Source organism: Perognathus longimembris, chromosome 17 (genome assembly GCF_023159225.1).
Source record: "Perognathus longimembris pacificus isolate PPM17 chromosome 17, ASM2315922v1, whole genome shotgun sequence".
Lineage (NCBI taxonomy): Eukaryota > Metazoa > Chordata > Mammalia > Rodentia > Heteromyidae > Perognathus > Perognathus longimembris.
Window position 1 is genome coordinate 36,991,277 of NC_063177.1, and position 14,919 is coordinate 37,006,195.

The following is a 14,919-nucleotide window of genomic DNA, read 5'->3' on the forward strand; positions in this document are numbered from 1 at the left end:
GTTGAGCATTATTTCCCAAACTAGCTTGAGATGTGAAACACCTGCTGCCCCTCTAAAATGAACTCAAAGATAGAAACAGGGAGCAGAGATAGAAATGAAGGGGGAAAAATTAGATTGCCCAGGGATTGTGAATGTTTCCTATACTGACATCTGCTGTGATTCAAGTGTGTGGATACTGAATGAATCACTGGCTCCCTGAAAGGATTCTTCAGAAAGTTTGTGATATGGCTGCACTAGATTTTCAGACCTTGGCCTGGAGAAGGTAAATCTTTTTCAAGAGTCATCAACCTGTCCCGACGCTGGTAGCTCATGCCTGTCATCTCAGAAGGCTGAGATCTGAGGATCACGGTTCAAAGCCAGCCCAAGCAGGAAAGTCTGTGAAACTATCATCACCAATAAACTTTTTTTAAAAAGCCGGAAGTGGCACTGTGGCTCAAGTGGTAGAGCACTAGCCTTGAGCACAAAGAGGCTCAGGGACAGCACTCAAGCCCTGAGTTCAAGCCCCAGGACCGGCAATACATATATATATATATTTTTTGTTGTTGTTTTTGTTTTGGCAAATGTATCCAGCTTCAGCCCTCCCCACCCTGAAAACACTTGTTTTAAGACATTGAATTTGAATCTGAAATCTTCATATACATCAGGTTTTGATGAAGAATCCCTAATATGAAGCCAAAAGACAGAAGAATCAGATCATCTAAGAATACTTAAGACACCAGAAGCAAACCATAGGTAGAACTGACTTCATATCCTTGTCTTTTTAAACAGGAGAGTGAGTACACCTAGATAGGAGGGAGGTTCCCAGCTTGACTGATTCTGCCTCTTCTCCGCCCCGTGGAGAAATGCAGTGCTCCCTGGTTCTCAGGCAGGGTGAAACAGTTTAGTCCCAGCTCCCTGTTAAGCAAGTTCAGATGTTGGGTCAGTATATGGGGTGTGACCACCAACATTTCAGGGGCTTATCCTTCATCCAGATCCTAACTTGGGATTCTTTGATCTGGTATGAAGACAGAAAGGAGAAAAGGCTTCCCACTTTACTCATTTTGGTATTTGTTGGCTCTGCTTGGGGGAGCTGAGCCCGATACTATGCAGTATGTTTCCTAAAAGCTTTTCCTCATCTGGAACTTAAAAACAATATAACTTAAATTTTCCTGCAGAAACAAGTGGGAAAGGATTCAAAACTAGGTGATGATACACGTGAGAAATCCAACTCAGTTGTATGTCTGAAAGACTGCTACTATATAAGCATCACAAGATAAAGCACTCCAGTATCACCTTTGCCCATGTCCTCCTTAGTGTCACCCAAGATATGACTCTGATACAGTAAATGATAACTTGTTCCACTTTGCAATGTTTCATTTCCTACTTATTAACCTTGGGACATAAAAGTGGCAGAGCTGTGAGCTGATGACTAGAAAAGGAACACTAGAGGAAATGAGACAGTGAGGAAAGAAAGCCAAAGTGGATTTTCCAACTCTATGCTAACTCCAACCTGCAGAAACAGTTGAATATAATCATCTTCCATATCTGAAGTCATTCCACTTATCACATACACGCACACACACACAGACACACACACACACATCATCATCATCATCATCATCTGGCTTTTTGTTTGTTTCTAATCCGGAAGAGTTGTGCTGGGGAGTATGCCCCACCCCGCTGATAGAGATCCTGAATGGAATCATCAGGAATGGCACAGTGCAGGTGTCAAAACCAAAGTAAGGCCGCAGAATTTTGAGAGGACCCTCCAAATACTGAGAACTTCTGTTGTATTCAAATGGTCTCCTGGATTTCTATATTTATGAGAAGGGCTTCTTAGTGATGTCCCCCAGAATCCAGTCAGACCTGTTTTCCAAAAAGGTCCAATTGTATTGCTACATAGTAGCAAGGGTTTATCTTCATGCTCACTAGCATTCCAGGCCCCCATTATTTAAGTGAGCTTGAAATTGTTTTAAGTGAACTATGGCTGCAAATTCTTTTCACTGTTTTTATCTCAGGGAGCATTACAGCGGAGTAATTAAAGTCTGAACTCCTCCTGGTGGTGCAGAGAAACAAAGAGCCCAGCTCTTAGGAATGGCATCAGTTCTCCTGCAAACAAAATGCTGAGATGCAAACTTTTGGCACATTGTGGAAATAGGAGAACTATAATTCTGTAAAGGTTTTCATGCCACTGGTTCAGGAAGGCTGTCCCACATTACACCTTACTCTATCTGAATACGCTTAAATCCCAAAGACACCCTACCTTTTTTTAAAAGGAAGAGGATTATAAATCATTACCTCCATAGGAAGGTAACTCCTAGTATTTATTCCTATGATGTCTGAACCCTATGAAAAACTTCCTAAAATAATCATTTTTGGTTTCTCTATTTACCTCCAAAGGTGAGCTCTGACTACTGTTTGGGCTTAATGCTGTAGTATCAGCCCAAGCAATAAGCTCTCTAACCACCAACAAACCTTGCTTCCCATCATTCTGAACCCTAAGCCTCATAGATTTAGAAACACTGCATAAAAACATAAGGGGTTAAAATATTACAAATAAATAGTTAAAATCATCTTCCCTCCCTCAATCACTCCTAAGAAACAGACACTAGACATTGCTTAAGTGTCCAACATAACCAAAGTCCTTCACTTGCCCATGCCTCAAATGGACAACTACCCAAAGGTGAACAACCTTCATGCAAATGCATCAAGGAATGTATTGCTTTTTCATTTTCTGCCCAGCCCTTTAAATGCATGCACTAAAATGAGTTTAAAACATGGCCTAATAAGGGCCTAAAAAGGGGAGAAAAATATGAGTATTTCCCACTAAGCTGTTTTCCCACCCTTCCCTCTCCCTGTCCCTTTCCTAACCAAGTATTTTTAACATGTTCTTCCTGGCAAAGGAATAAGGAATTATTGGTATTATCAAACCCTGTGATCTTTTTAATAGGGTCTGGACATGCCTTTCTAAAGGTGTGAAAGCTATGCCTTTTTCCACCCAAACATAAAACAGAACTGTTTGTGTTGGTTTACATATAAACATCTTAGTTCCTCCCTGGCCATGTCTATTTAGAAAATAAGGTCCCTAATTGCCAATCAGAGCCACATCCATAAGATCGTCATCTTCCTCCCCAATCATAAATTCAGGGCTTAGCCTTGAAGGCCTGTCTGCAGACAGAATTGTGTTACTTGTCAAAGACAAGGATTGGTCAGAAGAGATGGGTGATTTAGACCAACTCTCTGACTTGATGCTATGAGACTTTTTCTTTTCTCGATCTTTGTCCCGGTCTCTATCTTTGTCTTTCACTTTCTTCTTTTCCTTTTTGTGCTTCTTATGCTTCTCTGTGCTGTATTCTGGAAGTGGTCGGATGCCATCATCTGAACTGGGACTGTTCTGATAAGATTTCTCTGCTATGGAGGACCCTGACTCACTTTCACTGTCCAGATTCTGGGGGGTATATGCTGGTGACTTACTATGGCTGGGAGATCCACGTTCATGTTTTGGAGTGGAACCACTTATCATTGGAGAGCCATAGTTTTTGGAAGAGGCCATCTGTGGCCTGAGCCCTTCTCCAGTACTTTCCCCAGGTTTCTGCAAAGTCACTTTGGCTTTAATGCTGGGGGAGCCTCCATCATGCTTGCTGATGATTATTTTTGCCACACCCGTGCTCCCTACATTTTTTGACTCTGAAGTCTTCTTAGAAGAATCTACTGACCCCCCAGAGGTGGAAACCTTTGATTTGTCTTTATCACTTTTCTCACGCTTGCCCTGGAACTCTCCTCCTGACATGTTATGTTTGGAGGACATGGGATGGCTCGAAGAATTTGTGCTCACCCCCATTTGACCATCCATTGGATCTTCACCCCCTGGACCACTGGTGACAACCCCATGCTTCAGCTTATCTATGACAGCTGTCAAGGATGGCTTCTTATTTCTGCTGGGAGACTTCCCTTTAGAACTTCCATGCTGGTTCTGAGAAGATGACATGGAAGAGCCACTTGAGGAAAATGAGGAGGAAGATGCTGTACAAGAATTAGATGATGGGGGAGTTTTCTGGGACAATGAGCCTGAGGATCCTAACCCTGAAGATGACTTCATGCCAGAGCTTGAACTAGTTCCTGACATATGAGAACCACCAGAACCTGAACTAATAGGGGACTTGGCTTTAGATGATGGGGGAGTCCCAGGAACAGGCTTCATTGGAGAGGCAAGCTTATCAGAACCTCCAGGAGGCCTCGAATGAGAAGGGGATATGTTTGGTTTACTTAAAGAAGGATTCATAAGCGATGATGGCTTGCCTTGAGGTTTCATCTTGCTGCTGCTAGAGCCACTGCTTAGTCCATGTTTGGTAATGGGAGAAGAGCCTGGCTTCCCCCCCGACTGGGATGAATTTTTGGACTGACTAGATCCAGAAGACCCTTGGCTAGAATACATACTGCTACTTAATTTGGAGCTTGATGAACCTTCTGACTTACTGCTTTTCATCTTGCCTGAGGTGGAAGCAGAAGATGAAGAGGAGGAGGAAGAAGAATGGCTATGGTGGCTTTTGCTGCCTGAGGAAGACACAGAACCACTGCTGGCATACTGACTGTGAGAAGAGGGCTTGCCCACCATCACCGTTCCCTTAGGAATCTGAATAGTGATTTTGGGAATAGGTGGTGTGGCAACACCTGGGGGTGTCTGAGATCTTCCTGAACTGCCTGGGGACTTGGACCCACCAGTACTGGTAGGTGGAGTAAAAGGTCGATTAGAAGAACTGTGAGATGGAGACTTTCCCTCATTGTCTGCCTTCTTCCGCTTTGGAGGCTTATCTTTGCTTTTCCCATCATTAGAAGGGGTGCGGCTGCGTTTTCCTGGTTTACTGTCTGGGCCTGACAGACTACTATTACTGGTGCCATTGCCTTCCTTGACCCTCTTTTGAGCCTTTTCTTTCCCTAAATCCCCAGTGCCTAATAAAGGACTCTGACTACCACTGTGATGCTCCATAAGATCTGTAGGACCCAAAGCCTTACCAGCTACTGATATAATACTGAAATCAACTGTGTCAGCTTGGCTATTGCCTTTAAATTTTGTCTCCCCATTATCACCTCCCAGCATTGGCACCCCTAAAGTATTCAATGCCTGAGATGCAAATCCTTTGAAATCATCATTATCCCCACTTTGGCTGCTTTCATCAAAATATTCTTCTCCAAAACCACTTTGGCTCTGGCTGTTCAATAAATCAGGATTAAAATCTACTCCATCAGCAAAGAAATGATTGGTAGGAGAATCACTACTGGGGCTTCCAGCAGCATCTGCAATAAGGTCAGCTGGATCAGTGTATGGATTTTCATTATTATTAGTTTGAAAGACATCAGAGTCAAAGAGTGCACTCTGAGAATGCCCAGAACTCGAAGAATCTCGAACAGGGGTACCAATGGGTGGGCAATCATCACTAGTGCTGGGAAGCTTAGAAGCCTCTTCTGCAATGTCTGAAAGAATATCAGTTACATCTGGGCCAATGCTGTCTGAACTGGATAGACGGACCATCCTCTGAATACTGGGTTGGGGGTGAGGTACTGGTTGTGGGTAAGTTGTTGGGGGAGTGCTACACTGGCTTGGAGCTGGAGTAATGTGTGGCGTATCCAGCGTGTCAGCTGTCATGTTGACATCAAAGATTGGGTTCTGTGAATCAACATCCATTGAAAACAGCTCTCTCTGAAAATCATCTTCAGTCTGGTGCTTGGGTTTGTCGGGTGGTAATCTTGATGACTTCTTTTTCTTGGTCTTGTTGCTCCCCGAGCACATTTCCATCCGGGGTGAGCCGGACGAGGAGTTCTGCCTTTCTAAAGGGCTGCTTCCATAAAGGGTTGAGAAATCCTGGGCAGGATTATCTTTAAGAAGGTTCATGAGCATCGGGTGGTTCTTGGTGTTGCCGGCCATCGAAGAGACAGGTGGCGGCGTGTGATGAGGAGGGGTCGGACTCGAGCCAATGGTAGACCCCCCGTTCCCTGTGATTTGCAACAAACTGGTAAGAATTGGGTTCTGAGACACCTTGCTGAAGTCCTCCCCATGGCCCACCGACTCATGCCGATCTTTGATGCTCATGCTCATATTAAACAAGGTGGTAATGGGACCCCCCGGAAAGGTGTTGGTTGGTGTAGTGGTACCACTCATTGGGTTGTTGCCTGTGGTCATGCCATACCCTGGGCTGCTAGCCGGGGGCAGGTTCTTTTTCACCATGTCTTCAACTGTCTCTGCAATGAGGGACAGAGCTGGGGTGTCAGCCTGAATGGTTTCAGCCTTCCTCCGAATAGCCCTCATGGTCACAGGGATGGACATACATCTGTAAAATAAGATGCAAAAAGCAAAGTTAACAGTGCCTGGCTGCTGAATTAAGTCAATTTTTCTTTTTGGCAGTACTGAGGTTTGAGCCAGATAGGTACTCTATTACTTGAGCCATACTCCCAGCCCCAAACCAGTAAATTTATAAAATTTATTTACACAAATGAAGTTAAAACTCTGGGATTCCTGCTCTCATTTGGCCTTTTTGTTCAAGGCTGATGCTCTGCCATTTGAGCAACACTTCCACTTCCCAAAACCAATTGTTTCACTGAAGAAAACAAGCTCTAGTTTTGCCTGGGATTTAGATAAGTCAATATATGTTTGTACTAAGTAGTTTTCAGGTTAAGGCAAATAATCTGTAATACAAGATTAGTTTGGGGTACATTTATTCAAAAAGAATCTGGCTGGTAGGTCACTGCTGACCTCTTATAAAACATAAGCCATAAACAAATCACATTTTATCTCTCAGATAAATCTGTATTTATGAACATGTATTAATAAACTTTCTTTTTTTCTTTCTCCTTCCTTCTTTCTTTTTCTTTTTGGTGGTACTGATAATTGAGCTCAGGATTTCACATTTGCTACCACTTGGGCTACACTGCTGGCCTTTTTTAGCTTTTTTTTTTAGGTAGGAGCTCTGTTTTTTCTTTTTTGCCCTTGAACGGCCTTAGACTTTAATCTCCTACCTAGGACCTCTCGTGAAACTGAGGTGAAAGATGCTCAACACCAAGCAAGCTTCTGGATTGAAAAGATCCTGGCCTTAAACCACAACCCTTTTGATCTCTGCTTCTGGAGTAGCTGGGTCACACACATAAGAAACTGCAAAGGTCCCTACCAAACTTTTTCTTATCAAGCCAGGCATTAATATTGACAACATTATTAATTGAGTTTTTGTCAAATTACTGTGCCATTTCAGCTTGAAAGCCGCCATAGCAGTGTTCCAATAGAATTTACTTACTTAGGACAAAAGCTACTGGTTTAGAAAAACAGAATCAAGGGCTGGAGATATGGCCTAGTGGCAAGAGTGCCTGCCTCATATACTTGAGGCCCTGGGTTCGATTCCCCAGCACCACATATACAGAAAATGGCCAGAAGTGGCACTGTGGCTCAAGTGGCAGAGTGCTAGCCTTGAGCAAAAAGAAGCCAGGGACAGTGCTCAGGCCCTGAGTCCAAGCCCCAGGACTGGCAAAAAAAAAAAAAAGAAAAACAGAATCAAAATTATTAAAGTGTCTAAATGTATCTTCTCATACACTGACATTTAACATGATTGTCAAAATGTGGCAAATAAGGACAGGTGAAGAAAAAAGAAACAAACAATATTATTTCCTCTGTCACCCTAAAGTCACACTCCTATAAGGCTTGAAATTACCTACCTTGTATCTTAGTACTTTCATTATGGTATTTAAAAAACAAAAAGCTCAGCTTATTTTTTAAATCAAAAGCAGAGAAAAGTGAACTCAAAGCAATGACTATTTTTTTCTCCTTTGTTTGTAATTCACTCTAATACTGAAAGCAACTTATTTATAGATATATTAATGATATTCTGACAGATAAGGCCAGTGCTACCTTTGAACAACTTTGGCAATGAAGTCATCTGTGCAGATGAGTGCATCTGACAGTCCCTTGTAGAGTTTACAGCTGACATGCGTTGAGTCCTGCACATCCATTACCACTGCAAGACAAAATATAGAGGAAATAAGTGTGATATACTCAGTTTCTGACACTCTAAGAGATAGAAGGATGAAACTGCTCCCAAGAGAAGGGTTCACACCCAAACAACTCACCACACACCAGGGAATCGTTCACAGGGTGCTGAAAAGATACACTGAAACGGGATTCTGAGAGGGGACATACTTCAAACTGAAGAAGCCCAGGAGAATCTAAAAGGTACAAAAAGATCAGAAAATGAACAAAATATAAAGCATGGGACAAGTGAATAATGAACTTTTTTTCCTTTCTTGGAAACTAGGTAGCCCACAAATAGAAAAAAAACATTCCAAAAAATTGCTAGTTCATTACACATTTCTCCAGAACAAAAATGTAACAGAACTATCTGGGTACTAGTGGCTCATGTTTCTAATCCTAGCAACTCAGGAGGCTGAGCTATGAAGATCCCAGTTTGAAGCTGGCCAAGGCAGAAAAGTCCCTGAGACTCTCATCTCCAATTAAATAGCAAAAAGCCAGAAGTGACCTGGGGCCAGTGGTTTATGCCTATAATCCTAGCTACTTAGTAGGCTGAGATTTGAGGATCATGGTTCCAAGCCAAACTGGGCAGGTAAGTCCATCAGACTCTTACCTCCAATTAACTAGCAAAAAACCAGAAATAGAGCTGTGACTCAAGTGGCAGAGCTTTAGCCTTGCATGAAAAAGCTAAGGGACACTGCCCAGGTCCTGAGTACAAGCCCTAGTATAAACATGCACATATACACATACTAAAAAGTATTCTGAAAACATAAGTGGTATTATTTTGTTTTGAGATAGGGTCTTGCTCGGATTGGCCTGGGAATATAGGTGTGTGGTACCATGACAAGCTTTTAAGAAAAGTTTTTCATTCTATTTGGTAAGCAGCCATTCAGAACTACTGCCATAAACCCTGCTTTCTATCAGTGTTTACAGCTGTTTGCTATACAGTCCAAGGTTGTTCAAAGTAGCACAGACCCTTTTCCATCAAAGTGCAATTAAGATAGTTTGTAAGCAGACACATATCAAGGCGATATAATTTAAGATGATGTATTTATACACATACATTACCTATCATCATAGGTTGTTTATTGTTGTTTTTAGTGCTTTGGATTAAATCCAGGACTTTGCACATACTAGGCAATCACACTAGCTAAGCTAAACTTCAGTCCTGGTGATATTTTCATTTAGTTATTTTTGAGACATAGTCTTGCTGTGTAGCCCAGCTCAGCCTGAACCTGCTATATGCCCAGGTTGGCCAGGAGCTTTTTTGGGGGTAGTAGTTGGAGTTTGAACTCAAGACCTTCACACTTGCTACGTAGGTTCTAAATGGCCTAAACCACATCTCTAGGCCATTTACTCTGGTTACTTTTGAGATTGGGTCCTGATTTTTGGCCAAGCCTCCTGGACCATGATCCTCCTATTTAGCCTTCCCACTATAGCTAGGATGTCAGGTGCATGCCACACATCCACCCTGTTCTTTCAAGATGGAGTCTTGTGAACTTTTTTCCTTAGGTTAACCTGGAACTAAATAATCTTGATTTTAGCTTCCCACAAAGCTGGGATAACAGGAGCACCTCAACATGCCTGCTTCCTGGTTCAGAGACTCCTAAACTTTCTGCCCTAGCTGGTCTGGAACTGGGTGAACCAGTGTCACCTGGACTGGAACTCAATCCTCCTACCTTAGCATTTCCAAGTTCTAGAATTTCAGGTATGCACAAAGGATGACTTGAGCTCTACCACTGAGCTAGACCCCAACCCTCCAAAGCTTTGGTTTTTTTCTTTTTATTATTTTATATTGTTATTTATTTTTTGTCAGTCATGGGGCTTGAACTCCAGGCCTGGGTGATGTCCCAGAGCCTCTTTGTGCTCAGAGCTAGTGCTCTACTACTTGAGCTATAGTGCCACTTTCACCTTTTTCTGAGTAGTTTATTGTAGGAATCTCAATGAGCCGGTGCCAGTGGCTCATACTTGTAATCCTAGTTACTCAGGAGGTTGAGATCTGAGGATTGAGGTTCAAAGATAGCCAAGGGCAGGAAAATCTGTGAGCCTCAAGTGGTAGAGTGCTAGCCTTGAGCACAAAGAGGCTCACAAACGGCGCCTAAGCCCAGAGTTCAAGCCCCAGGATTGGCAAAAAAAAAAAAGTCTCACACTTTTCTGCCTGGACTAGCTTTGAACCCCAATCCTCAGATCTCAGCTTCCTGAGTAGCTAGAGCTACAGCATGAACCACCAGTGCCTGGCTTGAACTTTGTTTTGTTTTTTTTGTCAGTCCTGGGGTTTGAACTCAGGGCCTGAGTATTGTCCCTGGCTTCTTTTTGCTCAAGGCTAGCACTCTATCCTTTGAGCCATAGCTCCACTTCTGGCTTTTTCTGTGTATGTGTCGCTGAGGAATTCAACCCAGGGCTTCATGCATACTACGCAAGCACTCTATGACATTCCCAGCCCTAAAAGGCTGTGTGTGTGCTAGTTGCCTTTTTTTTTTTTTTTTTTGGTCTTTTATAGCTTCCCCCCCCCCCCCCCCCCCCCCAGAGCTGAGGACTAAACTCAGGGCCTTCAAGTGCTCTTCTACTGAGCTAAATCACCAACACCATTTTGTTTTTTTAACCATATATTCTTGCAGTCCAGACACAGGATCACATACTTTCTTGGGGGGAGGAGGATCACAATCTCTAGAGCTAGTTCCATGACTATTTGGTGAAAACCAATTTTTAAACTCTCTGAGCTATTTATAGAGAATTCATACAGGATTCAAATACATGAAATCTAAGAACTACAGTTTGATCTATGTTATTACTCTCAAAAATTTCTTATTTCCGGGGCTGGGGATATGGCCTAGTGGCAAGAGTGCTTGCCTCCTATACATGAGGCCCTGGGTTCAATTCCCCAGCACCACATATACAGAAAATGGCCAGAGGGGGCGCTGTGGCTCAAGTGGCAGAGTTCTAGCCTTGAGCAAAAAGAAGCCAGGGACAGTGCTCAGCCCCTGAGTCCAAGCCCCAGGACTGGCCAAAAAAAAAAAAAAAAAGCAAAAAAAAAAAATTTCTTATTTCCAAAGCATTTTTTTCCACCATGAAACTTTTGCCTGGTTTACAATGTTTCTTCTTTCCTACCATTTTCATTGATACATAATTTATCACCAGAATGCTTTATGTCCAAGATAAGAAAACAAAAATTAACTACGGCCAGGTGCTGGTGGCTCACACATGTAATCCTAGCTACTCAGAGGCTGAGGTTTGAGTATCATGGTTCAAACCCAGCCTTGGCAAGAAAGTCCATGAGACTCTTATCTCCAGTTTACCACCACAAAACTGGAAGTGGCGCTATGGCTCAAAGTGGTAGAGCACTAGCCTTGAGCAAAAGAGCTCAGAGACAGTGCCCAGTCCCTGAGTTCAAGCCCCATAACTGACAAAAAAAATTAACTGTGTTAGCTAGAATAGCTAAAATTTGCAGCAAAGCTTCTAAATTACCAACTGACTGAAAAAGTCTTTCAAGTCAAAATCCTGAAAGAAAACAACAGAAGAGGCATAGGGTCTCACTTTTCTGTGTGTGCCAGTACTGGCCTTAAACTCAAGCCCTGTGAGCTGCCCCTTCATTTTTTTGCTTAAGGCTGGCCCTCTACCACTTGAGCCATAGCTCCACTTCAGACTTCTTAGTGGTAAATTGGAGAAAAGTGTCTCATGGACTTTCCTGTTCGGCTTGGCTTCAACTATGATCTTCAGATTTAGAACTCACTGGCAGCTGGTCTAGATCTCACCTTTTTATGCTGTATGATTAAGTTCTCCAGAGAGTGGGGGGAGAAGATATGGCAAGGTCTAGACACTGTTCTAACAACCTAAAATTTAGTCATCAAGAAATCTCACTATATTTCCCAATACCTGATTAATGCCAATTGAAACATACTGCTGCTCTCAAAATCATTTGGGTAGTTAAACTAAATTCCTAATTCCTTGCATTGGCATGCTAACTCAGTTCACCTAAGTGTGGAAATCAAGCACCTGGGGTCTTTCTTAAAGTTTCATAAGCATTTCAATAGGCTACTAAGCTACTGAAGTTTTTATTCTGATTTTTTTGCAGGACTGGGGATTGATCTTAAAGCCTTGAACATTCTGGGCAAGAATTCTACCACTGAACAAAATTCTTAATCCTTTAAAAAAAAAAACAACACAAAGAAAACCAGTCCTGGGCCTTTAACTCAGGTCCTGTTAACACTATTCCTGAGTTCTTTTGCTCAAGGCTAGTGCTCTACCACTTGCACTACCACTCTACTTCCAGCTTTTTGGTAGTTAACTGGAGATAAGAGGCTCACAGACTTTCTTGCCTGGGCTGGCTTTGAACTGTGATCCTCAGAGCTCAGTCTCCAAAGTAGCTAGGATTGCAGGCATGAGCCACTGATGCCTGGTAGGGCCTTGGATTTTTAAGACAGTCAAGATCCTTCTGCTTCTGTCTCCTCAGTACTGAGACTACAGGTATGAACTGCCATAGTTCTCTTGGCTCACCAAATTAAAGAACCACTAGAACAGTGTCCATCTTCCAGTAAGTATATTAAAAAGAATAGGAGTACCTTCTTTTAAAATAGTTCTTTTGACACAGCTTCCAATTAGGGTATTATAGGCCACTTGATGTCTAATCATATTCAGGATAAGAGGAACTCGGCCAGGATGCTGAAATGTGATTTTGCTAACCAGTGTTCCCTGTAGACTTCGGCCATCTGGAAGAGGAGCATCTTTGTTGAGGAAATAACAGTGTTGCTGACCTGGAAGAGCCTGGGCAAAAAAAAAGAACAAATAAATTTACTCACTGTACTGCAACACAGACTATCCTTCTGAAATAAAACCTACTCCTTAAATGAGTACAGTGAGGGCTGGGAATATGGCCTAGTAGCAAGAGTGCTTGCCTTGTATACATGAAGCCCTGGGTTCAATTCCTCAGCACCACATACATAGAAAATGGCCAGAAGTGGCACTGTGGCTCAAGTGGCAGAGAGCTAGCCTTGAGCAAAAAAGAAGCCAGGGACAGTGCTCAGGCCCTGAGTTCAAGGCCCAAGACTGGCAAAAAAAAAAAAAAGTACAGTGAGGCTAGGTGCTGATTACTCACTTCTATAATTCTACTATTTAGGAGACTAAGATCTAAGAATCACAGTTCAAAGCAGGCAGTCAGGCAAGCAGACAAAATCCTATCTCAATTTAACTACCTAAAAGTCAGAATTGGAGCTGTGGCTCAAGTGGTAGACTGCTAGCCTCAAATGAATAAGGGACAGTGCACAGGCCTTGAGTCCAAGCCCCAGTACAGGTACAAAAAAAGAAAAAAGCACAGCGAAGTCCTGGGATGTAAAAGAATTCTTTGACTAGTACATATTATAAATGTTAATCAGTTATTCATTTGAATGAAAAGATTCCTTATTAGTAAATGTTCTATGCTGGTTGGTTCCTAACATGGTGAAGTTATACGAAGAGTCTCACAGACTTGTCTGTCCATGCTGACTTTAGTCCCAATATTCACATTTCATCCACCTGCGTAGTTACAATTAAAAGCATAAGCCACCAGGTGCCTGTCTTGACTCTTGGTTTTGTTTTGTTTGTTGTTGTGGGTTTTTTGTTTTTTTTCTTGGTCTGTCCTGGGGCTTGAACTCAGGGCCTGAGAGCTGTCCCTGAGTTCTTTTGCTCGAGTAGTACTAAACCACCTTGAGCTACAGCACTACTTCCAGTTTTCTGGTGGTTAATTAGAGATAAGAGTCTCATGGATTTTCTTGCTGGGGCTGGCTTTGAACCACTGTCCTCAGATCTCAGCCTCCCGAGTAGCTAGCATTACAGGCCTGAGCCACCAGTGCCAGGCAACTCTTGTTTTTTGTTTACCTCTGGTGGGTCATAGGGCTTGAACTCTGGACCTGGGTGCTGTCTCTAAGCTCTTCAGCTCAAGGCTAGCACTCTACTACTGGAGTCACACTGCTACTTCAGGTTTTCTGGTGGTTAAATGATAAGAGGCTCAGGGACTTTCCTGCCCGGGCAGGCTTTGAACCACAATCCTCAGATATCAGCCTCCTTGAGTAGCTACTATTATAGACGTGAGCCACCAGCGCCAGGCTCAACTCTTGTTTTTTTTAAGACAATCTCACTACATAGCCCAGGATAGACTCAAACTTGCAATTTTCCTGCCCTCACCTCCTTCCTGAGTGATGGGATTACAGGTGTGAATCACCATACCCAACTCTTAACAGGTATTTTAAAGAATAAATGTACATTATTATTTCCTGACTCAGAAACTTTCCCTTTTCTTCTCAGGTTTTTACAAATGTCTTCCCTGTCCAAAATAAGTTATCAGACATCAATAATGCCATAAAGGGGGGGGGGTGTTTCATTTTAAGCCCAAGTATTACTTACAACAGTCTTAAGGGCCTACTTACAGCATAAAACCGCATATTGTGATTCAAAGGTATGGGGTCAGGATCCTTTGACAGCTCAAATTGTGTAATCAGTTCATAGAGGGGTACATAAGTTGGTTGAGTTTCAAACAATGGAATTCCTGGAAATACAAGGAGTAACATAATGACCACATTAAGAGCAAAACATTGACAATTTGCAGCTTGATTTTCCTTCCATTTTTTATGTTCATTCATCCACATATTCAAAAAGTACTTGTAAGCATCTACTAGTATAAAACACTGTACCATCTATACCCATTAATTTTTTCTTTCTCTCTCTTTTTGTCCTGTAGTAGCTTCAACTTAGTGCCTTCCCTTTGTTAGGCAGGCACTCTATTACTTAAAAGCCAGATGGCTCTGCCTCTTATCAGTACTTTTCTGAATTTTACAAGATTATAAGCTGTCTAGAACATGAAGTTTCCTGTACACATTTAAGGCCCTAAGGTATCTGATCCTGATGTTCAAAACTTAAATGTTTTACAGTTTAGCCAACACTTTAAAAGAAAAAAAAAAAGA

The 14,919-nt window shown here is 42.4% G+C and overlaps 1 protein-coding gene across 6 annotated transcripts in view; it reads right to left on the bottom strand.

Moving 5' to 3' along the window:
• Window positions 1–992: 992 nt before the first annotated feature.
• Window positions 993–14,919, bottom strand: part of Med1 (mediator complex subunit 1) — a 34,812-nt gene continuing 20,885 nt past the window's right edge. For 5 of the 6 annotated variants that reach the window (XM_048366754.1, XM_048366753.1, XM_048366755.1 and 2 more), the window contains 5 exons: window positions 14,386–14,504; window positions 12,547–12,748; window positions 8,089–8,184; window positions 7,871–7,976; window positions 993–6,305 (listed from right to left, as the gene is read on the bottom strand). In XM_048366754.1, coding sequence (XP_048222711.1) covers window positions 3,065–6,305; window positions 7,871–7,976; window positions 8,089–8,184; window positions 12,547–12,748; window positions 14,386–14,504 — 3,764 coding nt within the window. In that variant the 3' untranslated portion in view covers window positions 993–3,064. The remainder of the gene's footprint in view (window positions 6,306–7,870; window positions 7,977–8,088; window positions 8,185–12,546; window positions 12,749–14,385; window positions 14,505–14,919) is intronic. The other variant, XM_048366758.1, reaches the window with a different exon arrangement.